Below are 25,677 nucleotides of genomic sequence, written 5' to 3'. Positions count from 1 at the left end.
GGAAGCGTGCCAGTGTTGGTAACTAGTTATGTAGTCTTTTCTGTTGAGTAGCGTATTAGTGTTTGGCTTCTCTGTGACATTTTTAACTCTCTTTACAGGTAACAACAAAATTTCTGCATTTTCAGCAAACTGGAAATCAGATAAGTTTGCTCAGGGTATTTAGTCAGCTGCTTCTCAATATATTTATCAGCAATAGGACACGAAGAAAGGCAGAATGTATTTTCACAGATTTTTTTTTAATCAATGTTTGACTTGACTATCACATTGCTAATTTAATTTAACCATTGCAACAGTGACATTCCTAAATTCTTTCAAGCTGTCCAGGGAACAGTGCATGGTATATGCATTATGAAAATTTACTTTAAAATTTGAAAGATGTGATGCACTAATTTTGATACAAGAATTAACTAGATAGTTCAATGCTAGCTTTATATGACATGTATTTGGAACTAAGGATGAGGGGACTAGCAGAACACACTCATTTATCACAATCAATGCTATCCATCTGTACCAAAACAACACCCCCAGTGGTTGAGCAAACCAAGGTCTGGTGTCTCTCTGCCGTACTGAAAGATGGATATGAAGCTCCTTCTCATGCAGCTCTGCTGATTCAAGATAGTTAGCGGGCTGTTTCTGTCCTTGTAATGCCATTATATGTCTGTCCACATATAGAGGTCTGACTTAATTTTGACTAGACAAGTAAAATGGAATTAACTTACTCCATCTATGAACGCACTTGGCGTTTGCTGATAGGTTAGTATGTTGCAACTGAGACATGCCAATAATATAGAATGAAGTATCCCTTGTTTGAGAGAGCAAGGGACTTGTCCTAAGCCAGATGCTAATTTTGTATCACATATAGATTGTAGTAGAAACATGCCTTCAGATCCTGGTAAACAATGTAAAGTTGCAAGCTCTTGGCACAATTAGCTGTAAGCGGGTACGCCTTGAGCTTTGGTGTAACTATCCTTCTGAATGTCAGTATGGTTATGTGATGGGGGCTTCTGGGTGAGGTTAAAGCACAGAGCAGTTTTATTTTAGCTTCAGAGCACATCTTTGTAAAACACCAAACTAAAAAAAAAAATACATTTGGAGGATGTTCAACAAGGTAAGGGTAGATCAAGCATCATGGCTGTATATGAATGTGTATGTAGTCTCTCCTTTGTGTCAGTATGGCTGTAGGCTGGCTTTGGGTTGCCCTCTAGTGAATTTGTTGGATAGTCTTTGAAATCAGAACTAACTTTTTTTTTTGCATGATAATATGTAGCAATTTGTGAATTTAATGTATTTTTCTACAAAAACTGTTGGTGGATTAGATTGTGACTTCTACTACTATTAAAAAAAAATTCAGTGTCTTTTACCCCTCCTCTGGATTGCACATGCTAACACAAGTCTCTGCATTTATAGCTTATGTTTTTAAAGCTCATAGAAAAAACACCATGCTAAAGGAAGAAGACTTAAAATACGAGGTCTTGCGTTCATGTTTTAATTTGCTTTTTATTTGCAGTTGGCTTGTGTAACACTTGGTTCTAGAAAACTGAATTTGTAACTTTTGTAGCCGTGCAATTTGTGCTTAATAAACAAAGGTTTTCTTTAATTGCTGAATGGTGTATGGCATTTTATTTGAAGGAAATACAATGAAGTAATTTTGCATTCTAGCAAATCCATAACATGTTAAAAGAAAAACCAAGAGTGTTAAAACTCTCTGTCACTTGAATCCTCAGATCACCTACTCCATTGTATTGAGAAGGTGCTTATCTATTCAGATTATGAAGCAAGGCCTGTCTTCACTGTAATCTTCATAGTGCGGAGGATGTTATTGACATTAAGAAAATCGGTAGTATTTTCAAATGGGCTCTTTGTTTTATAGGCATTACAGGTGTAACTTCCTTTATTGCATTCCTAAGTTAATGTAACAGTCTCTCAGAAATATATATAGCTAATTCTTAAAAAAAGGAAGTAGATAATGCTTAGAAAGTAGCTAATGCTACTGCTTTAAGCTTAAAAAAACAAAATGAACTTAAGCCATGTTGGAAAAGTTTGCTCTGTAATTAAACTTGCAATGCCTAAGGATTGAAACTGAATGGTGTCCAATTAAATTTAATAAGTTATTCCACGATCAGACTGGCATGATTTTGAGTGTTTGTTGTTACCCTGTGCTATTTCAGCTTTAAGATTATTATAGTCCAATATTTAGAAATAACTTGGGTTTTTTTTTTACTTTTGTGTATTCGCTACAGATTTACAGCTGTTAAAAAGAATATGATTTTGTTTGTTTTGTGGTTTAGGATGATTACCATAGAGTAGTAAACGTTGTGCCCAAGAAACCACCACTTCTTGAAAGACCTGGGGATGGGAACTACAGTCGCTATGATGATTACAGTCATGCTGAGTACAGAGACTATGAAGAGAGTCGCAGTTTTGCCCATGACCGAAGAAGTGGCCCTCCACACCGAGGTGTACGTAAGGTGATTCTTCTCATATGTTTATGATGTTTATCTTGTTATTAATGCTTGAATGCTGAACAATTAAAGTACTATTTCAGACAGAACCTTGCTGTTACTGTTCTTCTCATAAACTGCCATAGAATGAATCGAAAAAAAATCTAGATTTTTGATGCTTGCTGCTTTTTTTTTCGCAGTTACTATGCTTCTAAGACTCTTATGATTATGCAGTAGTGCCTGTTTGCCACTGCTTATGGTTCCTAGCTACTCTGTTGACTTAGAAGAAGGCTGTTGTCCAGCTCTGTGAAAAGCTTAGAGTCTGCACTGTGGAAACAAAAGTGGCCAGAAGTCCTCTGTATGAATGAAAGAATGATTGCAAAATCTTTGTATTTAACAAGTCCTTGCACACAGAGCTTGGTGAATGTTATCTACGTATCCTTCTAATTAACACAGCTGTTGGTTTATTTAAGTTCTGTCATGATGCTGAATGCATTTTTTTTCCCCAATAGCTACATTTAGTTACAAAATTTATGGTCCCTTTGAAAGGTCATTACTGCTGCCTCCTCTAACTCAGCTGTTTGAAATTTTTTAATTTCGAGATACTGATGATAATTTATGTTTCAGTGAGGAAGATGTTCTTTTTTTAAAGTTGGAGCCTGTGTATGTTGCTTGGAAATTTTTGTACTTTTTGTGTTTCTTACAGCATTTCAAAGTTGCTCTCTTTTGTACTAATTAGAGAAGAAAATGAGAGGAATGGAGTGAATAAACTGAGAAGAACTTCGCTGTGAATGATTAATACTTAATTTTATCTCATTAAATGCTTTGGTTTTATAGTAAATAAGTACCATTTGGCAACTAACTGTGCCTGGCATCTGATGTTGAGATACACATCACACAATTGTTTTGTATGTGTCTTTTGCAGGATGAATCAGGATACAGATGGCCAAGGGATGATCATCCCATAAGTCGGCAGCCTGAGTACAGGTATTTTATAAGAATTTAAAGTAGTGCCATGCATAGGCTGGGACTATTTAGGGCATTTTTCTTTGTTATCAAAACAGTTTGTAGAGCAGAGCAATGGAATGACAAGGATATGGGAAAGGACGTTTGTTGAAGTAAAAGATGATAGTGGAAAAGTGGTTTCTAGTTGTATTGTTTGAAATACAAATTAAATAAATGGTGCGACATGGAAGTCTCTATTTTAGTATTTTTTTAGTAAAGGTGAGAGGCCTAATGATAGCATCTTTAGGATGTCAGCCTGAGATTGTAAGTAATTTAGCGCATCTCCCTGGTCAGTCACAGTTTTTACGAGACTTCTGAGAATTCTTTGGTCTAATGTGACTTCTGTGACTGCACTACCTTGGGGATACCTGCACCATTTTAAAGGTTGCTGGGGTGGATAAAGGGATTATGAAGTTCACCATAGCCTTGTTCTGACCTCCCTGTTTTTTTCAGTTGGACTGATGAGTTGGTATTTCCATCATACATGATATGAATTTCTGTGAGTACTTCTCAGTCTGTACCTCAGGTTCCCATCTATGAAATGTAAGGAATAGTATTAAACAATAGGACTGTAGCATACATATGCCTGCAGTGATGTTTGATGTGGGATTATTTTATATGATAAATAGAGTGCACAAGATAGTGTTAACGCTCAAAATTTATGGACAAGGATGAAACTCACCTTAAATATTCAGACAAGAATTAGTTGTTAGTATAAGTGAAATGTTAACAGTCTAACCTAAGAATGTTATCTCCTGGCTGTATTTTTATACACATATTCTGTGTTTCCACTTCTCAAGGTGTCTGCTATTATACCAGGCCTATGTTTCTATATATGGCATCATGGTGTTAGTCATAAATACCTCATTCTACATAGGACAACTCCTTGTTACTGCTATCTGTATAAAACTATGGTTGTGTCATACAAACATACAGAAGTCAGCCAAGTTATCTGTAGACACCTGGTCAGTTAAAACAATTTCTGTTAAACCTGCACCAAGTTAAGAAAAAAATATTGGGCAGGTCAAGAAACTCAGAGGAATCCTGACAAGCTTGCTGAAAGCCTCAGTCTTGAGGCCTTACAAACTCAGTGTGAAGCTGTTAGCATCAATGGCAGTGCAGTGCTAAAGGGCTACCAAGTTGCAGTATGTATCTCTTCCTTTGAATGTGATAATTTAGATATAGAGTAACTAGGTTATTACATAATGTCAACATGAAAAAAACCAAACACCTTCATATACCATGAGGGTCTGTATGCACTGGACTTCTCTCAAAATTCTGTTCTTGGGGCTAAAAGCAACAGGAAGGTGTTTTGGAAAGTAGTAAGTGTTTTATAGAAACTTATGTAAAACTTCTTACATCTTTTCCTCCCACTTTAGAAGAATCAGAATTCTTTAAAGCTGAAAAAAGAAAAGACTGAGAAGAGTGGGTTAGTGCCAAGCAGTTTATTTTATGCAGAACAAGAGTGGCACCCAGTGGTCAAAAAGCTTGTCTTAAATGCATCCTGATTTCTTGCATTTAAAATGTGAGGATAAAATGTCAGCACGTTTTGTTGAAGGCTTTACAGATGCGTTGTGTGGTAGGTGGTAGTCCCATCTTATATATGTCAGAACGTGTAAATGTTATTCAAGTGCAGTAACAGTGTGGAAGAACTTCATAAAGATACTTGATTCAGTTGAGGATGTGGGAATATGTTTGCAATGGAATGAAGCCCTACTGATTTATTATATAAATGTGTTAGCATGTCAGAAGTCAGATTGTACAGAAGAGCACAGGAGTAGAAAATAATCTTGGGTGTAAAATCCTGTGACCATACTGCTAAACACTTGTAGCATTTCATGCTTGGTAATAAACTTAATTATGATTTCTTCCATATTGCTCACTGTTGAGCTATGTAGTGGATCTCAACAGAGGAAATCAAAGTACGGTACTTGATGTATGTTATCTCCTGTAGTGAAAAAACTAATTACTTTCAATTTTAAAAGACATTTGCACTATAAAACATGAGATTAAAAAAAAATATTATATGTGAAAATGCTTTCTCTTTGGATATGATGAAAGTTATTTTGGATAAGTTTTTCTATAGTACATATAATTTTTTTTTTAAATTTGAGATAGTAGAAGGAGATTTAAGATTACTTTAACCAGAAGTACTTTTTAAAAAATTGCATTGAACATAGCTAAAACATAGTACAAAGTCAGATTTGTGAAGGCACTCAGGAGACTTGTAAAGTTAATGGGTTTTCATAGTCAGTACAGTGACTATAAATTCTAAAACTAATAGCTGTTTTGTTGGCATAAATAATCAGTTTTCTTGAGTACTTTAAAAAATTCATTCAGCAGCTAAAAGTGTGCTGTGAGAAGTTGTTGTCAGTAATAAGTTTAGCATTTCCTCTTACAAGTTAATAATTCACTTTGATTTTTGGCAGCTTAACTGTCAAAAAGTAATTTCTGATCTCTTACTCTTTCCATTTTTGTTCTCCCATCTTTCTTTCAAGTGCTGAAAAGCATTACTTGAGATTCTCCCAAAGTAGAAGAAGCTGCTTATCTGGAATATCAGAAATCCTTAAATGATGCAGAATTTGGGGGCGAGGGGGAATGAACGTTTCCTGTGTTGAAGAAAACATCTGTTAGGTTTTTTTGAAGTGGGTTTTTTTTGTTGCTGTTGTTGTTTCTTTTGTGGACTTTCTTTTTTTAAGCTCCTTGCCTTTGCCTTGAAAATAGGAACTGCATACTTACTTGGCAGTTGCATGGCTGTGGCTGCTGACCAGCAGCAATTCTCTGTGTGTGACAAGAGGATTGTTGAGGTTCTACAATTTGGCTTACCTGTCTTCTTTCTTGCCTTCTTTCTTCTTATGGGGTTATGGTCCAGTTTCCAGGCAGCTGTCGTTTGCCAATAGCCTACCATTGAGTGGAGCATTGCTGATCCTTCTGCTCTTTCCTAGACTGCTCAATTCTTGAGAGTTGTTAGCCCTGTTTTATTCTATGGTCGGTGAACAGCTCTCATCCTGACCATGACTTCTGTACAGTAATATAATTTTTTCATATGTAAAAAATAAAGTAATTCAGAGGATGCACTGGGCATAGATTTCAAAATGAGTTGCCAGCCATTTTTCTCTTGTTCTGGGATTCTTGCTGGATTTCTGAACTCCAGGCACTGATGTGAATTGTGTAACCTTACAGTCATAGCTTGATTTGAAGTGCCTTTTGGTTCAAGCCTAGTTGTCATGTTTAAAGAACTGTACATCGAAGTAGAATCTCTTAGTTTGGAGAACAGAGAATTTTCTACACACATGATGACAGTTTTCATGTCTTGGTTGCTGATGCTATGAAAATTGTGAAACTTGGAAATTATGAGTGGAGATCAAATAACAGATGACTTCTTTGTACATTTATATTTTACTGATGTTGGTCACTTCTGGGGCTGTGTTATTACTTGTCCTAGTGTTATATCAAACTCATTTATTCAAAGCACTCAAATTATTTTATACGTGTCAGATTTTTTGGGAAGTTGCAGGGGGCTCTGCTGTTATGTTGAAGAACTCCAGCTTTACAGTACTTCTGTATGGGCCTTATAGCAATGGATTTTGCATACATGTTCGTTTTTATGAAGTCAGATGAACTTTGCCATGTGAAATGCTTCAGAAGAATGTTAGCGGCTCTTCTCTTTAGTCATACCAAATATTAATCCTTTTGAGTGCACAGAGCATTACTTCATTCTTTTTTTTTTCAGCCAAACTGAGTTCATAAGATGTAAAATATGTGAAACTTGGCAACTTAAGATGCTTAAAACTCATCTTCAAAGAGAAATTGCAAAATGACGCACTTGTAAATCCCAAGTATACATGCATTGAATTTGATCCTTAAAATCATCCGAGGTCCAGATTTTTGTAAAATAGGGGTTGCCATATTTGTAGACAAAGTACTCTGCATCAGTAATAATGTTGGTTCATATAATATAGACTCCTGAGAAGTGTCTCACATAGAACGTTTTTAATTTTCCTCTCATGTTGTTGATATTAATAAGTTTTCATTTATTAATGAAGGGAACTTGGTGCTACTAGGTGTATTCTTTGGTTTATTCGTTGTTGTGGTTTTTTTCCGTGTCCTGTGTAAAATTAGGAAGTAGTCTTAGTCCAGTCTTTAATACTAATGTGTTTGTGCATATAAAACAGATCTGCTTGTCTGTGGAGTGCACAGGAAATATTTTGTAATAAGTGGAAATAATAAAGTAATTTTGATGCTAGAAATGAAAGAAAACTATCTGGCAAAATGCTGAAACTTAATTTTAAACAATTAGTGATCTGTGAACAACTAAAATTCATCAGTTAGTTCTATATTTCATTTTGGAAATCTTTTAAACCAATGTCACATTGTCTTTCCTCTGAGAATTTTATGTGTCTTTCTAAACATTAAACTTTCCTCTTGACGGTCATAAAGCATAATATACCACAATTTTTGTAGATGCACAAACCTTCACAGTGAGATGGTGTTTACTAAAGGCCATGGAGAAAATTGGTAGCAAAGTTGGGGATAGAAGCCCATCAATCATGGCTTTGTGAACTCTGCTTGAACTACCCTTCTATTTGGTGATTCACCCCTTGCAGGCAGTGTGTGATGACAGGATGCTCTCTCTAGAGAAGTGGTCTGAAGATTGTATATTAACAGGAAAATTGTTCTTTGCCAAGAATGGCTATTTTAAACCAAAGCCATTGATGAGTCTCCAGATAGAAGTTAAGGGTCACTGTCTCTTCTCTCAATAAAGCAGATTTAATATTGGGGGTTCAGATGTATCATAGGCCAAGGCAGTTATCTTTATATTATCACTGTGCAATCACCTTTGAATTACAGGGGATAGCTTGTTTATTGTTTTTCCCCCACTGTATGTATTCTTTAGTGAATGAAACAGTGAACCTGTTTAAATATTTTATACTAACTTAAAACAGTGTATTATGTCGTGGGAGGTCTTTAGACTGGATTTAAACTTTCTTGTAATATAGACTGATCTTTGTCTTGCTTATAGAAGAGAAACTTAGCCAAAGGGATTTATGAGATGGTGCTAAAAATGTACATAAGTCTGCTGTTCTATTGCAATATTTGACAGGTCTTAAGGGACACCATACAAAAACCTCATTCTTTATTTAAAAAAATGTGTGGAGGGAAATAAATATGGCAGTCATCCAAAGAAAATGGTCTTGCTTTTGACAGAGATTGATAAGCAGAATTCTAATCATATTCATTAGCACATGCCTTTTTCTTTTAAGAAATAAATAAATTCTGTGCCAGAACGTTGAACCTCTCAGGTATTCACACGAACTACTAGAGTAACTTGTTTATTCATACACAAAATTACAGTTTCCTTAAAATAGGTCATTGTGGTAGATTTGTTATACCTGTCTGCAACTCCAGGCACGAACTTGTCTGTTGAAAGCTTTAGTTCGGAACACCTATTGTATTAGACGGCTAGCTAAATTAGTTTACCTTGGCTTATGATATTTTGAGGAAGTAGAAGGGGGAGTTAGAACTTTTTGGAGCAAGATAATAGGTAATAGATAACTTCAAGTAGATTCTGGTTTACACTGAATATTTAATGACTTCATATTACACTTCATGTCTTATGCAGCAGTCTTAGTCATTCAGTAGTTGCTACATTTTCTTTGTGGGCTGTTTTCTGCTCTCCCACATCTTTAGCTCTTTTGTGCTTGGGACAAGGACTTTGTTTGCAAATTGAGATTTATGTCTTATAATTCGATTTTTTTGTTACTTGGCCAAAATTGCACATGTCTAGTTGTATTACTAAGGCTTTAGGTTCCTTTGGACCTTTCTTTTGAATGAATTTTAAGAACTTGAATATTTTCATGCAGATATCACGTAGTGTTTTAAAACTGCCTTGTACTGAAGGCTATGTATAATTAAGAACAGTTCAGGACTGTCCACTATTGCAGATCAATGCAACTAAAAGTTAAAAAGTTTCAACTTGGATAAGTCTGGTTTTGTTGCTGTGATGAATCTCTTTCCTCTATTTAACTTAGAACCCAGAGACTTAAAACTATGTATTTGAACACTGGCTGTTTTCCTATTAGGATATTATGTCAAATTGAGTTTCTGCTGTTACTTATGTTGGTGGGACCTGCTTTGTTTATATCTAGAATTATACTACAAACTTCCTTCAAAGCAAGACTGCTGTCTTCTGAAATGTGTATCACTTGAGAGAACGGGGAGAGACACTGGTGGACAAGGCTTCAACTGTACAATTTTTTTTCCCCATGTAAAAATACAGGGAATAGGTAAAAATTCCTCTTTTTTTAAATGGGATTTTTTTGCATGTTTCAGCTATTTGTGGGGTTATTCTGTAAGGTGAATATTAATTTCACTGGGGGTGAATATTGCTAGCTCTAGTTGAGTGATTGCTTTTAATTTTTAAATATTTTTATTTGCATAATGAACTGATTGTGATCTTTATTGAAGGCCCATTTTCTCTTCTTTCTTTACAGGATTTCTCATTCCAATTCTAAAAAAACATCTTTGCTTTCAAAAATTGCTTACTGATAATTTTGTTCCTTTTAGAGGGTCTTGTGAAATGCTGATTATTTAATTGCTTATGTAGTTTCCATCTCGGGTTGAGGGGAATGGGTTTAAACTTTAAAGTCGTAGTATGTGCTGTATTGATCATTTAATTTCTTTTTCTCTTAATCATTTCTCCTGATGAGCTTCTGAGGTCAGTGACAGTATTCCTGTCATTCAGCCAGGACCATAGAACCTCCCTCATGAGTCTGAGTTATGACTTTTTCATCCTAGCTGATAGGAGACTCATCCGGCTGTTGTTGCTTACAGAGGGTTGTGGCTGTTCAATTTCATTTCTAAATGGTGTCATGGAAGCTTTGTTTTTCTAATCAAAACTTTTCAAAGTTTCTTATATATGAGAATTGTCAAATTATCAGAACTTCCCACTACCTGATTTATTTTTTTTTTGCCATGCCGAGCTTGTGAATATAGAGCCCTATGCAGAAGAGCCTACCCTTTGTTTGAAACATAGGACAGTTCTAAATCTTGGTTTTGACTCCTACTGAGACCCATAAGAGAAAACTGGGTAAGCTTGTTTTTGAAAAGCGTAACTACAAATAGGTAATTTCAGTCTGATTGTGTTTGTATGGTATTTCTTTGGTCCTTTGAAACGTTTCAGTTACCTTTAAATGTGGTCTCTGTTGTGACTCTAAGGGATTGACGAAGTATTCTTTGGACTAAAGACTACTAGTTATAATCTTCTTAAAGAACATTTTGATATTCTTAAAAACTCTGCCTGAATTACTGTTGAATAAAGAACAACTAGGCAGTAAATTGACTTATAAGTATTTATTTGACAACAGTTACAGGAAACACACCAAATTTTGGTTACAAAAAAGTTATCATCATGGCAGTTCTCAACTACTGTCATGTGTTTATTTTTCTTCTTATCAGTGATGTTTACATAATGTTAATAAACTGTCAGGAGGTCCTCTGTTTACAATGTATGATAAGGCAACATGCCTAAAGAGAAGATTGTGTACCTGTACACTGTAAGATCTTGGCTAACATTTCACTTTAAAGAAGACTTTGGACCAGACAAGCCTGCTTTTTGGTTTTATAGCTAGCATTATAATTGGGTGGTAGGTGTTATCAAACTAGCAAGTTAATGCTGTATTGGGAAATAATGAGGCAAACTCCCATGGGTAGCACTTTATTATTCTGGCAAGATTTCCTAACAAATATGTTGAAAAATAGCTAGATACTGAGAGGCAGCAGGGACGGAAAAAGAAGGGAGTCTCCCTTCGAGTCCAGACAGATACTGTTAAGATGTGCATCTAACTAAATCATCTCAACGACCAGCCAATGAATTGACTTAATGAATGTAGTAATGGCTTTCTGTGGATGGGGAGTATTGTCACAGAGGACTTGTACATAATTTCCCGTAGGAAGAGAAATTCTTCATCTGTTAGGTTCCAAGGACTTGTTTGTTATGTTTTGAATATACTAAACATTTCAGGGAATTTAATTCCCATTGAGAGAAGGTGGGAATACTGGGAATACTAGGATGAGCTTTGCATAGATGTCGTTTCTTTACATGAATGCAAGTTGCTTTTTTCCTCCCCTTAATTGACGAAATAAGATGTGCAGTAAATTTCAGTAGAGGAAAGGAAAAAGTTTGGTGTTATTGACAGTGTAGGCATCCTTTTGTTAAGCATTTTGCTGCTAAGATTTTTGATATGCATTTTCCACCTACTGCTGCATTTGAGTGTGTTATGATCTACACCTGAGAAGGTTCATCAATAAAGCAGTTCCATGAACAGATGCCATTGGTATTATTTTTAAAAGGTGATGTTGTTTTTACATGCTAAAAAATTATTCTTAATGTTAGTCTAGACATTTATGCATTATATATATTTGCATAACCATACAAGGTTCTTTCCCTTGTATATGAAGCTTTGTAGTATTACTTTGTGAGTTGGTAACAAATGCTTTTGTCTAGGTGGAACTGAATATTGATGCCATGACACGCAACAGTGTTTTGTCAGCCAGCTGTGGGAATGTCTTCTTCTTCTGAAGTCTGACCTTTAATAGTTGCATTGTGTCAAATGAAGTCCTACCTTTCCTGGAGTAGTATGCCTAATTATTTGTGGAAATTATGTTTGGGAGTATGTTTATGCAATTCGAAAGTAAAACAGAAAAGGCATTTTAATGTGTTGACTTATAGAATCATAGAATGATTGGGATTGGAAGGGACCTTTAAAGGTCATCTAGTCCAACCCTCCTGCCTTGAGCAGGGACATTTTCAAATAGATCGGGTTGCTCAGAGCCTGTCCAACATGGCCTTTAATGTTTCCAGGAATGGAGCATCTCCAGCCTCTCAGGGCAACCAGTTCCAGTGTTTCACCACCCTCATTGTAAAAAATTTCTACTGTATATCTAGTCTATGTATCCTCTTTTAGTTTAAAACCATTACCCCTTGTCCTATCACTACAGACACTACTAAAAGTCTGTCCCCACCTTTCTTATAAGCACTCTTTAAGTACTGGAAGGCTGCTATAAGGTCTCCTCGGAACCTTCTCTTCTCCAGGCTGAACAATGCAGACTCTCTCAGCCTGTCCTCATAGGAGAGGTGTTCGGTCCCTCTGATTTTTGTGGCCTACTCTGGACCCGCTCCAACAGGTCCATGTCTGTCTTGTACTGAGGACTCCAGAGCTGGACGCAGTACTCCAGGTGGGGTCCCATGAGAGTGGAGTAGAGGGGCAAACCAATTCAGGTTTGATGAGCTAGTAAACTCAATATGTGTTCTATAGTTATCATCTTACTAGATGCATTTTTTGGAAGAATTTTTTATAAGGATTGTCTAAGTAAGGCAAAGGATGATGTTACAGAGGAGGCTGAAAGAGATAATTCATTGCCTGTCACTTCAAAAACTCTTCAGCTACTGTGAATTCTCTTACTAAAACTTGTGTCTGTTAAACAGCATACTGGTTAAAATTTTATATTTAAATTTATGTATATTACAGCCAGAATGTTTTGTTTTGAGTGTTGCTTAGATATGCATGTCTTATTTTTAGGAGAAAAAATGTATTACTACTTTGAGTCTTACTGATGCTAACTTAAACTACTGTAAAATACTGCTAAGGAACCTATTTTATTTATCATAAATAAATAAAAGTAATGCATGCAGTAAGGAGGTGGATCTTTCTACAATAAAAATCTAGTTAGTAGTTTAAACCTATCTAAGCTGGTGCCATCGCAGTCCTTCCCTCTCCCTGGTTCTGTTTCAGGTGTTTGTACTCTTCAGTGATCTGGTCCTGCTAACCCACCTGGATCAATTGAATAATTATCTACCAGTCTGGTTGCCTGAGAGAGAAGTTCAATGCCAGGTTAGATGTGGAGTGAGAGTATAGATTCAAGGAAGGTTCAGAAGATTAAGATTGTAGTGGCACCTGTTTGAATTCAGTATGACTTGTCCTGGAGCTATGCTCTGAAGTTAACTGTTACTAAATCACTGAAATAACTGAATGTGTACAGTAGTTGCAAAAGGATTTTTAGTGAAGAATTTACCCCAGTAGCATGACTTGTCTCTGTGTTAAATATGTTCACGTAAGTGCTATTTGTAATAAATAGGAAATGACCTAAAAAAAAAAAAAGGCAAGAGATATTAATGTATTTTATAGTGATTGTAAACTGTAAGCAAAGTGAAAAGACAAAATAGACTGGAAAACAAAGATAAAGCTGCATGGCTGAATAATTTATAAGAGGAAATGTCTGTCTTAACTCGGGCTTTCTGATTTTGAACAAACTACATACTTGACAGGAAGGAATGACCTCAAAGAAAAAAAAAATTTTCTTCATATACATATGATGTCTCTTATCTTAAGAAATTCAAAAGCAGAGGTAGTTTGCTAACTTATTTAGAATTGCTATGCAGAAGTCTGTGCCACTATTACAAAACTTTGAGGCGTAAGCAAATGAAACCTATTTGACCTAATTCCTTCAAATTTCACTTTAACAATAAAAAACTGTGATTTGTGAAGCATTTTTCTGATATAAAGAAGAAAAATGGAGTGTTTTTCTGATTTGTAGATCTCATGAAGGGATTTGGAAAGAAAGGAAAACTAAATATAATAAGGGTATAGTGTGTCAGTATTACTGACATAAGGTATTACTGCTTACAAACCTGTTCCCCAGCTTGCTCTTTCCTTTTGCACCTTTTTATTGACAGTGTTAGAAAGTAAACCACAAGGGCTGATCAAATCGGTGTGTACTACTACAGTACACTACTTGTTGCTTTCTCTTAAGTATCCATGAACTAATGACATTCTGCAACATACCAGTTAAAGTCCTTAAGAGCTCCTTTTGCAGATATTTCATGGTTTCTGGATTTTCCTATTTAAGAATTTTAAAGATAGCCTTTGTGAAAAAGAGTAATAGCTTGCTGAAGATAAAATTCACTTGTATATACTAATAAATATAGTGCAAAAATATTTCCCTCTTTCTTTCAGGTACTTAGTGTTTATATTAGACCAATGTTTGCTTATGTTGAATTGCTTGGCAAGCACTGACTGTGACATAAAAAACAAAGCAAACCTGAAAACCCAAAAACACCACCTCCCCAAAAAAACCCCAAAACAACACCCCTCCAAAACCAACAAAGAACCCCACAAAACCCACCAACCCTACTTCCCAGCCCCAGAAAACTTATTTTGTTTAGAAATTTGGTAATATAAAGTTGCATGACTCTAAATAGCACATATTTTTGTCTGCAGTCTCATGTCATTTTCCATACTGATTTAGAAGATCTGTAAGAAATAAAATTATTTTAAAATGTTCATAAAACTGTTTATTTGTGTTTCATAGGATGTTACTGTCCACAAATTATTGTTCTCAATACCTTTGTGCTTGCTTTGGGTAGTACTTGGGAATTTTTTTCCTTCTTGCACCCCGTCAACCCCACGCTCTTTGGTACCAAAGGGAAACTTTAAAAAGTTCTTTCCCATGTGGTGGTCTCAGTGCCTCAGGCATGATGACGGTAAATGTGCAAGCACTTTCCTACTTAGGAAGGTCCATCCTGTTAGAACTTTCTCTAGAAGTAATAACAATAACCAGTTTCTCTGGTCTGTTATAGTGTTAGGAAAAAAAAAAAAAGAGTATGTGAAGATATTGTATCTTGCTTCCTGTAGCTGTTAACTGGAATTGTAACTTGGTCCATCACGTCAAGCAAGTACGCACTTTGGAATTTCAGACCTCTGGTTTATTCTCTTACTGTAAAGAGATTGCAGGGTTTCACTAAGGCCTCATTTTCGAAAAGAAGAGAATCCAAGATCACATGCATTTGAATGCAGTTATTTTGTCTAATTTGCTTTTGATTTGTCCAATTAACATATTTTATCTTTATTCTACATAAAGCTTTATAAAGCTGTTTGCTCTTAATTATTTGGAGTTTAAATCTGTTTTTCTGGACTCTAACTATTTTTTTCCTGGTCATCTCTCCTAATCTGTATGCTTGATCATAGTTTCTCTCTGTCAGATGATAGAGAGTTTGAATTTAATATACTTTTGTTCAGTGGGTTTATGTTCCAGGAAGTTTTGTAAAGTACATTCTCAATGACAGGAGAAAAAAAGGTACTCTTCACTGAGGATAAAAAAAGAGTGTAATATGATTTCCAGTTTCAGTTGAAGTGCATAGTTTTACTATTCAATTAAAGGTCATAGGCAGGCATTTTTCTTTAATGTTGCTATAATATTCGAGTTGTCTTAGTTTTTATTCCCTGATCCGTCATGACAGCCTGAGGTGGAGGGGAGATGAGTTTAGCAGCTTTCATATTGAGTGAGGTGGACAAGTGGCATCAGTGTGAAGTTTTGGTGTTTGCATATGATGACTTCTGTGTACCACATGAAGCACAAAAATTGTGAAACATTTATATGTTTTTAATTTTTTGTTGCATGTTTGGTACATCGTTATCCTTATCTTCATGACATTTACTGCTGTTCTGCGATCCCTGTTTCCTTTTGCTTTCATGTGAAAAGGTGTTAATGAGATTACGTTGACTAGACCTAATTATGTTAATTTCACTTAAAGCAAATGCAGGTATATCTTATAAGTACTGCAGTTACTTGCTTAGTCATAAAATGTTGACAGCCAATTGCCATAAGAAATCTGTCATCATTTCAAATGTTCAGATGAAAGCCGACACAACCTGATTCAATTACTTATATCTACGATGGTGTAATTCACTGTATTGTTTTAGCTTATGATAAATCAGCATAAAGATCTTTGGACAATAACAAAGGATTATAGTAAATCTCTGAAGCAGAGCTAAAGTAAATTGTTGGTTTATTGCACAAACATGTGCTGTGTACTTTGAAAAGAAAGGGAATGAGTTCTGGGAGAGAGGTGGCTGGAAGCTTCCACCACCTACATTTACTTTGAAGATGTTACAAGTAGAGGTGTTCTTGACTCTTTGTGTTTGCTTTTTGGATGTTTAACACAGCACATCTTTTGAGAAACTTAGAGGTCAGGGGTGTAGTCTGTTTTATTAAATGTTTTCCACATCATCTGAATCACGTTGGTAGCTGTTAGCTCTGGAGTCTCCTGACAAGGAAGGCAAGAAGATTTTTAATTTTTGTTTCACTCGTCCTTCCTCTTCCCCTTGCCTGCTTATTATGAGACAGGGAAAATGTATTGAATTAAGAAGCATGGTTCAAATCTTGTCTGTTTTATCTTTTTGCACTGAAATCTGGTATCTTAGGAGATACATATAATTTCCTCAATTTATTTATAAAATTGCATGAGTTACTTTTAGGCAAGGTTAGTAATCAAGCCGTTGGCTATAAATTAAATGTTTAATTCCTTTGACAATAGCAATAATCTTTCTCAGATGGAAAGGGTCACATAAACTTCTCTGTTGACTTTTTATCTAGGTGATAGACTGAACTCACCTCTGAGTTACTGAAAGAACCTACAGTTTCTGCTCCACAGCGATGTGCTGTTGAGTTGCCAGTCTCTTCAGTGCGGTGTCAAAAGTGTGAGTTATGTCCTCTGTGGTTGGACCACATCATAGACTAATGTTTTAGCTGAAAATGTGGATGTCTGTATTGGGATGTAGAAGTCCAAAAGAACAGTAAGCATGAAGTACACGGTTGCCCAGTAGCATAGATTCAGTGAGGGTGAACTAAGATTCCCTGTACAAACAAACTTTTTCCCATATTGCATGTGATGTACTTTCATATACCAAAGTACACCTCCATTCCAGGCATTTCACATCTAGCAAGTGATTGAATTTTGACCTGATGTACTCATAAATTATCAAAGTGACACACCAGTTCATGTTAAGTCTTTATTTCACATAGCTTAAGCTGTACCACTCTCTTTTGTGAACTAGAAGGCTTCCTATAGCTCTCAATTTCCCACAACATTGCTGCTGAATGGTTTGCAGGGCTTGAAATGGCAGGGAGGGATGAGACCAGGAGTACTCGATGTGGTAGTGGTAGCTTAGGAAAGGTAGTGTCTCTGATCCTTTAGCAACTTAAAAGCTCCCCTGTGTTGTATTCTCTTGGTCTCCTGCTATGCAGAAAGCTGTACCTTTGCCTATTCTGTATTTGTCTTTTTTTCTTCCAGGAAACTGGAACTGATGATTAACTAAAAGAACTCTCAGGCTTGTGCTCTTCCCTCATTGACCCTTGGTGGATGGTGTATCAGAGTGTGGCTGTTTACTTATAACATTTCAGGAGCTCATCCAAGATTGTCAGTTTTAGTGAGAATTTAATGGTTAAGTTTCATGAAGGTTAGAAATGCAAATACTTCCTGTTGCAATCCTGCTGAGAGAACTAACTTGTGCTTTTAGGACTGTGAGATGTGAATACAAAGTATAAAGATAAGAGGAATTGTATATAAAAGGGATTAATCCTGTATTTGTTATTAAGGGCAGTAGTTCTGTCTTAAAGTTACAGCTGAGCACAAAATTTTACATCTCCATTAAATATTGTTCCTGTGCAATAAACCTTTTGAGTATGTGTTGGAATCTGAAGCATGTGCTTAACTGCTTTGCTGAATTGGGGCCTTCATTACCAAATTGCAGGTGTATGTTAGTTTAAGTATTTAAGGAAAAAAAAAAAAAGGTAAAACAATACTTATTTTGTTCTGTTCAGTGTGTTTTTTTATATTAATAGAAAACATCAGAAATGCTGTGCTGTTGTTATGCTGTCCAAAAGAGATTTAATACAGTTAGCAGCTTGAGTGTTCAGTATGGGAAAGGGTCCAGTTAAGAATTAATATGGAATGATGAAATGAAAATTTTAAAAATGAAAGTGAGATTCTACTTTTTTGTGTGTAATATTATTGTAGAATGAGACTTTTAAGTGTTTTCCTGTTTAAAGTGTGTTTCAGTGATATTTTGTAAATTCTTATTTGGATATTAAAGCATTTATTATACATGTGCAATAGCTGGGGCTCTGTGAACATTTCCACAATAAACTTCTCTGTGTACTAGGACTTAATAACTTGATCATAAAAACTTTGGGCATAAAAGTGGTGTACTGGTCTGCCAGAACGCTTGTGCTTTAAAAGTAAATAAAAATATTTAGAAAGAGAGAGATTTAGAGGGAAACTGAAGAAAAAGTGTGCTGTACCTAACTCATTCCTGATAAAATATTTGACCAATATGTTCTTTAATAGATAAAAACACACTTACCTAGACAAACTAGTTCAGTGCTGAGCTAATCTTTCTAGTATTCTTAAAGTCCGAACTAAAGCGTCTTTTTTTTTCCCCCACTTTAAGTTTATTGCTACATGACATGTTCATACGTATAATGTAGATAAAGCATTAGTTTCCTATATTCAGCTATATCTCACAGGTTTGAGAACTCACCTGGCTTCTTTGGATTTTTTTTTTTGGTTTGTTTTGCTAAATTTAAGCCGGCCAAGGTTTTTGAGCATTTCTTCATTTAACGTGTTTTGTCAGTCTCTGATCTCTTCAGTTATTTTCTTCTGGAAAGTCTCCCATTAATCCACACATTTCCGGCAGAGTAGTGTCCGAGGGTGGGCACATTGCTCTCAGGCCTTTGAAGAAAGCAGGAGGGTTATCCTGTGTGTCCTGGGGTGGGTGATTAATTATTTGATGTAAATATCTATCCAATGGCTACTGTATAGAGAATATTAAATAGAGTACTGTTTAACAATTCCTTATTTTTTTCCTGGCTCGCTTGGGGAAAAGAAAGTGTCACAATAGACAGAGGAAGAGATGTTTAGAAAGGAAATGAATCTTGATTTTTAGCACACCTGTTAGATATCAATCTGTGCAACCTTGTCCTGGATCAGTTTTGGTATGCAGACCTGTAAAATACGCTTTTCTGTAAGATAAGATATCTGTAAAAGGCCTGTGGTCTGTTAAGAGTGAAATAATTATTTAACTGTAAAACCTGGCTTTGCTTCACTGGCGTTTTACTGAAAACCAGGGTGGCTGAAAGCTATTGATTCATACCTTCAGTTTTGTATGAAAATTTTCAAAGTAAAGATTTATTTTCTTGATACTTCATTTCATCTGAAGTTGGAGAAATAATCTGAAGAATTGTCTGTATTTTTACTGGGTGTGCTCCTGCCCTGTTGATTTTTATGTTGCACAATAACTTCAGTGTTCTTTCTGGGTTGTTTGTGCTCTGAAGCAGAACCACTCATGCAGATGTGCTTTCCATGCAAAAAATAAATCAGTACTGTATAAAACACATCAGTGTGATAGGGTTTGTATTACTGTGGTGCTACCTGTGTAGTTTCAGTAGTCCGAAATACCGAAGTCCTTTGTTACCTGTCTCAAATGCGAGCCTCTAGCATGCTATAGGAATTGTACACTAGAGGGCTTTTTTTCCTTTTCTCCACGAACATAAAGTTAGCTATAGCTATGTTGTGCTAATTCGGACCATCAGATATTTGCCTGTCTTTGTGAGGCATTCCCTGACTTACAATATTGGACTATAATGAGAAATAGGAGAGAAAAACAGTGAAACAGGGTACATTCTGGCTTACTGTAAATGCTGTGAAGTCTCTATTTCTACTGGTGTGGAGGAGCTGAGAAGTACTCGCTTCTCTTAGCAATGTGTCTTCTGACTAAGGCAAATGTCACAAATCTAGATTCAGTAGGTGTTTGCTTGGCTGTTAGCTTCAAGATTCTTTAGGAAAAGTTCAATTTGATACTGTTTTTTTGATCTTTAGATATATATGTTAACATAATTTGCAGGTAACCAGGACATTAGGGGTATGGTCTGGAGTAACAATATGTAAATTTAGTAGAAATTTTGGTATTTACTAGATTGTGGTTTGAAATCAGTTGAGTTTCATGTAGTACTTAGTGTGTCTGTGGCATTTTGCAGTAAAGTTCAAAATGAATATTGTGTATTATGAAAGACATAGACTGTTTAGTAGATATAAATCATTTTATTTTCATTCAGGGTTTGACCTTGGGTGCATACAGAAGCATGAGGATAGATATTCAGCAGTTTTCTTTTTGTCCTTGCTGGATATAAACTAAAATCCCGCAGTGATATTTCCCATAGCAAGGTGTGTGAAATCAAATGAGGGACGTAGTCCCTTGAAAATAAGGGTAAGAGAAAAATAGAGTTGAAAAACAGCCAAATAGTGTGAGCAATATTTGTACATACATTTTTAGCTATTGAAAATTAAGGCTGAATTTCCAGGTGGAGTGAACCTGAAGAAATAAAATATGAGAGTCCCAATTTCTTGAATTTCTCTTTCTCTTCTATTTTAGCTGTATTATGGAGAAACAGAAAGGAATTAGCTTCTCATGATGAAGGAGTTGAATGAACTCTGAAAAGAATTCCATACATAGATATTTTTTTTCTACGTTCCTACTTGTTTTTCATTCATTGCCTAGTACTCTAACAATGCTGAAGATTTAAGATGTGGTCTGCAGATGACGGCTAACCCATTTGCATTTACCAGACATAAAATGTTGCCATTGTATTACCCAGTGCTGTTCCACAAACACTGACAAGATAACCAAGTAACTTTTATTTTTCTGTTGTCTTCAAAGGGACGTCAGAGATGGCTTCAGAAGAAAAAGCTTCTATCCTTCTCATTATATGAGAGAGCGATCTCCTCATAAGAGGGACTCTTCTTTCTTCAGGGAATCGCCAGGGAGCCGAAGGGATTCTCCACACAGCAGATCTGGCTCTAGTGTCAGCAGCAGGAGCTACTCTCCTGAAAGAAGCAAAGCCTATCCTTACCACCAGTCCCAGCATAGCAGAAGTATGTCATCTTTACATAAAAGAAATATTTCTTCTCAGCAAGGTAATGCTGGATTAATGATGAGAACTGGTTAGTGAGGGGAAACTGCAACTCACTGTATAAGCCCTTATTCTTTACATGCTGTTTTTTACCATGAGGAAACTAGACATTTTGTATCAATTGTGTATTGTCTGATCTTCAGTTGTTTCATTGTACTCCCTGTTCCCTTAGGTATTTCATGTGGCAGATTGTAGGTGTTATTTCAGTAGCAGCTCTAGACTAACTGTTGGAGTTCCAGCTGCACAGCTTTTTCTAGTGTCATATGTAACTTTCCTTTTAGCATCAGCTGCTTCTCTTACTTCTTTACATGCTTCATTGGATTCCCTTACAAGAAACTTTGTAGTCATCTATAGCAGATGAAGACTTTCTTCCTGCAATCAGGGAAAAAGAAGGATTTAAAAAAATTGGAGAAATTAATGTACATACTGCTACTTGTAACATTTTCTGAAAATGTTCTTATAGCTGCATTATAAGGGTTTTGAAGCTGGTTGTTTTTTAGCAATTTCATCTCATTGTCAGATGCTCTCTAATCTTGCTTTCCTTGAAGAAATGTGAATCATATCTCAGTTAAGTCTATACTGTGTATGTTCTGCCTTTTAAAAGCTTGGCTGTTAATCTTTCCCAAAAATATAATGAATCATGTGTTTTGAATATATTTAAGGTTTTCCTATTTAAATAATCTGAAAAAAAAAAAAGCAAAATTGCTTTTTTTTAATACGTTACAATTTTAGCCGCTTCTGTTTGTACAGCTTTTTTTTTTCCTTTCTGCAAATGCTTTCTAGTGAATGGTACAAACCTACTGTTCATTTTGGCAGCTTTTAAAAAATAAATATTTTTTTTTATTCACTGATAGGCATATTGTGTGTTTTCAGATTGGCACACTGTACTGTTATGTAGCACTTCTTGCCTGAAGAAGATCTTGTGGAGTTAACATTTTTAAAATATTGAGGAATAATTTCACTCCTTGTAGAATACAAATTATCTTTCTAGCTCATCATTGCAATTCTTTTAACATTTTTTAGCAATACTCAGTGAATATGAATTGCTGTAAATGTAGGAGGGGAAAAGAAAAATATTATATTCTTCTAAATTTGTAGAAGTGTTGTAGATGTGCAGATCATAATTACCAAGAACAGGAAAAAAAATCTTTAAAGAATCCAGTGTGATGAAGGAGGCATGTAGGAAGCAGAGGTAATCTGTAAATTTATAGGGCGGTGCTGAAAAGCAAGTATCACATGAGCAAAACTGTTACTTGGTGGTGTCAAGGGAGACATTCTGTGCTTTTGGGAGTGTGACAGATTAAAAACATGATTATTTCTACCTTCACATTTTTGGTTTTGTCATATACTTTGTGTTTACAGAAAATTTTCATTTTTCACAGTTTTTGCTATTTCTTTTAATTGATGAAAAGCTTTTTTAATTAAAGGTAATTCATAATTCATCTTTTATTTTATGGCTACTAGAAATTCATAAATAAGGCTGCTTGCTGTGGTTTAAAGTATTGTCTCAATTTAGCATCATCTTCAAATCAAGGGTTAAAGTGTGATTTGGAACGTTTGCTTTTGCCAGAGTAACTTCAGTAGCATTTTCAAAAGAGCCATTGGTAGATGTGAAGTTTTTTTGCATGGATTAGTAGACCTTCAACATCATAGCAGTAGTTGACTTGCCTCTAACAACGTGCAGAGAGGAGCAGGTGTTTGATCTTTGCTTTGTATTAAGTCTACACTATACATATGTTTTGTGGGGAAAGAGTAGAAGACCAGCTTTTCAAACACCTCTTAAACATTTCCTATTGTTAAAAGTGTGCATTTTGCATAGACTTTTCCTTACAATTTTTGTGTAGGTAGTGGTATTTTAAAATACACAACATGATGCAGTCTTGTTTTATGCATTGAGTAAAAAAATAGCTCAGTTAGGAGGGAGATACCATGTTTGTTCTTTATTGCTTCAACTCATTAAATTAAAGCCATATTTGTTTATAGTTCTACTAAAATAATTTATATCCCAATTTTCATAAGTATTTTATAGACTTTTTAATTAATCACTTTCTTAATTGTATCAATACAAATTTAATGGAAGCCAAGGTGAGTCTGTATTGTTTTCCATTTGTGAACAGTCAACCATTTCCCAGCGAGCGTGCATAGTCTAGTTAATTTAAGCCTACTGACAACACATTTGTATTTACCTTTTGCAGATCCCTTAGGTGTAATCCATGGACCACAGGTTGCAAACCAGTAGTTTACACTGCAGCCAGTTCTGGTGCTGCGGGCCACCTGTAACAGGTCTGTGGCAAGGGTCTACACAGACTGTGATTAGCACAGTGAATTTGAATTGTCATTGTGCTGATTTTAACTCTTACAAGAAAATCACTGGTAATACAAAGAGAGCATCTAGCCTGTGGTTGATACAATACGTGACTGTTTCCCATGGCAGGACTTTTCAACATCCTGTGGCCTGCTAAACCAGTTATTTCACTGCCTGGTTTCCTGGGGTGATTGACTGGTGTCTAATATTTCATCCGTTTATATTATTACGGGAATATTAAATAGTAAAACCACATCATCTTGCTTGATCGTGTTGATACTCCCTTTCAGATAATGTTGAAAAAAAGGACAATGGGTTTTCCTAAATATGTGAAGAAATATAGCTATATCACTTCTCTCTTTGTAAAGAGAAGAAAGTGTTATCAGTATTTATCAGATGGTGGAGCGTGGAGATTTCATGTCTGACTTGAGCAGATTTCACCGCCATTTTTCTAAGCCAATAAATATATTTGCAATCTTTAATATAATTTTACAGTTGCTAATTTTTTCTTAATTGTAGGTAAAGAGAGGACGTCAGTTCAGTCACTGAAAACATCAAGAGATGCATCACCTTCAGGCTCCACAGCAGTACCCTCATCAAAGGTTAATTTTCTAGTGCTTCTCACAATGGTTTCAGATTGCTCATTGTTGATGGATTTTTTCCTCAGTTGGAAGGAGAATACTGTATGCAACTGTTAAGGAAAGGAGCATCTTGAACTGCTCTCCAGTCCAGCAGAGGATAAGTTTCCCTTACCTGGCAGGCAGGTGCTGATAATGCTGTGTATCTAATGATGACATCAACAAACCTTTTTATTTTGGATTCACACTCTCATTTTAGGAGAAAGGGAATTTTGTATGTATTTAAAGTTGTAATTTTCCAAAGTCTAGAGTGTGCTGGAAAAGGAATGGCAAGTAGAAAAATGGGGAAGCAATTTTTAGAAGCAACAGATTAATTGCACAAGCCTGTACTTGCACTGAACTGCATCCTTCAGTGATTTCTAAGCTGTGACTGGGTTTGGAAACTGTAGTAAAGTATCTGACTGACTGCAAGGCTGCTTGAGGATATGGCAGGTGTGATAGCATTTGCTTGGGAAGGGAGCTGCATTACAAGATGGTTTGGTAAATGTCATTTTATATTCTAAATGATGCTGTTTAATTTTCCATCAAATGTTGTGGGCTGAGCACCAAATATATAATCTTGCTAATTAGTTAAATGGACAGACTAATGAACAATCAGCATTCAATATTGTTCTGCCTGTCCTGTGGCAGCAAAAACATTTTCACATCACAGACTGTTTGTCTATAAATTATATTTGAGGTTAAACTGAACACTTCCCCAGCAGTATTTTCTCTAAATTGAAATACTTTAATGAGAAATAAAGAAACAATGCATTATGTTGTTCTAAGTGAATAAGGTCCTATTAAAAAGTAGCATTTGCTCTAAGTATCATGGTGTACTAGTCTGGTTCTTGAGGTCTTTTTAATAAAAGCAGTGGAATGCTTAAACAAAAAAAAAATCAAAGAAAGAAAGGTACTTTTTGTTGTGAGGAGGTGAGACTGAAGGAAATAATTAGGTGGGGAAAAAAATCAGACTTTGGTTGTTCCATGTCATTCTAAGTACTTATCCTGTATGCAGCTCTTCTAGAGCTGCTGTGCTAGGCATTAGCTAATTGCCAATATCCTTAAGGGGGGAGGCAGGTGATACATTTTCAGTGATGTAAATAAGGAAAGTAAGATAAAAGCTGTCACCCACAAGTTCCACTGGTTTGGATTATTAAACAAACTTTGTAACTAGTTTGCCTGTTTTGCTTACAGACTCAGCAGACTGCAGTGTAATTCCAAATCCTTGCTTAGTGCAAACCATTGAGGACAGGGAAGCATTGCAAAATCTCATGCTTTTATATTAATATGCAGTGTGAGTTTGAACTATAAAGTATTCTTTAAATGTTTTGCCGCCTTCTGATCTATGCTATTATTGGGGTTTTTTGCGGCAGTTTGTATACATCTGCTGGCAGTGGATATCCACTTGGTGCAAGCTACACAAAATGAAACTTTCTGTTTAATGGAAGTAATTTCTCCAGACAACAAAAATATTTATTAGCTATGCATCAGTTGTGGA

General features: G+C 35.7%; 1 protein-coding gene across 1 annotated transcript in view; it reads left to right on the top strand.

Moving 5' to 3' along the window:
- Nucleotides 1–25,677, top strand: part of PPHLN1 (periphilin 1) — a 61,142-nt gene that overhangs the window by 939 nt on the left and 34,526 nt on the right. Inside the window, exons 2-6 of the mRNA XM_010076272.1 lie at nt 99–155; nt 2,289–2,468; nt 3,367–3,428; nt 21,002–21,216; nt 24,079–24,161. Coding sequence (XP_010074574.1) covers nt 99–155; nt 2,289–2,468; nt 3,367–3,428; nt 21,002–21,216; nt 24,079–24,161 — 597 coding nt within the window. The remainder of the gene's footprint in view (nt 1–98; nt 156–2,288; nt 2,469–3,366; nt 3,429–21,001; nt 21,217–24,078; nt 24,162–25,677) is intronic.

Source organism: Pterocles gutturalis, unplaced genomic scaffold (assembly GCF_000699245.1).
Source record: "Pterocles gutturalis isolate BGI_N339 unplaced genomic scaffold, ASM69924v1 scaffold19353, whole genome shotgun sequence".
Classification (NCBI taxonomy): domain Eukaryota; kingdom Metazoa; phylum Chordata; class Aves; order Pterocliformes; family Pteroclidae; genus Pterocles; species Pterocles gutturalis.
Note: the sequence above shows the minus strand (reverse complement) of the source record. Positions and strands in the feature narration are given on the sequence as shown.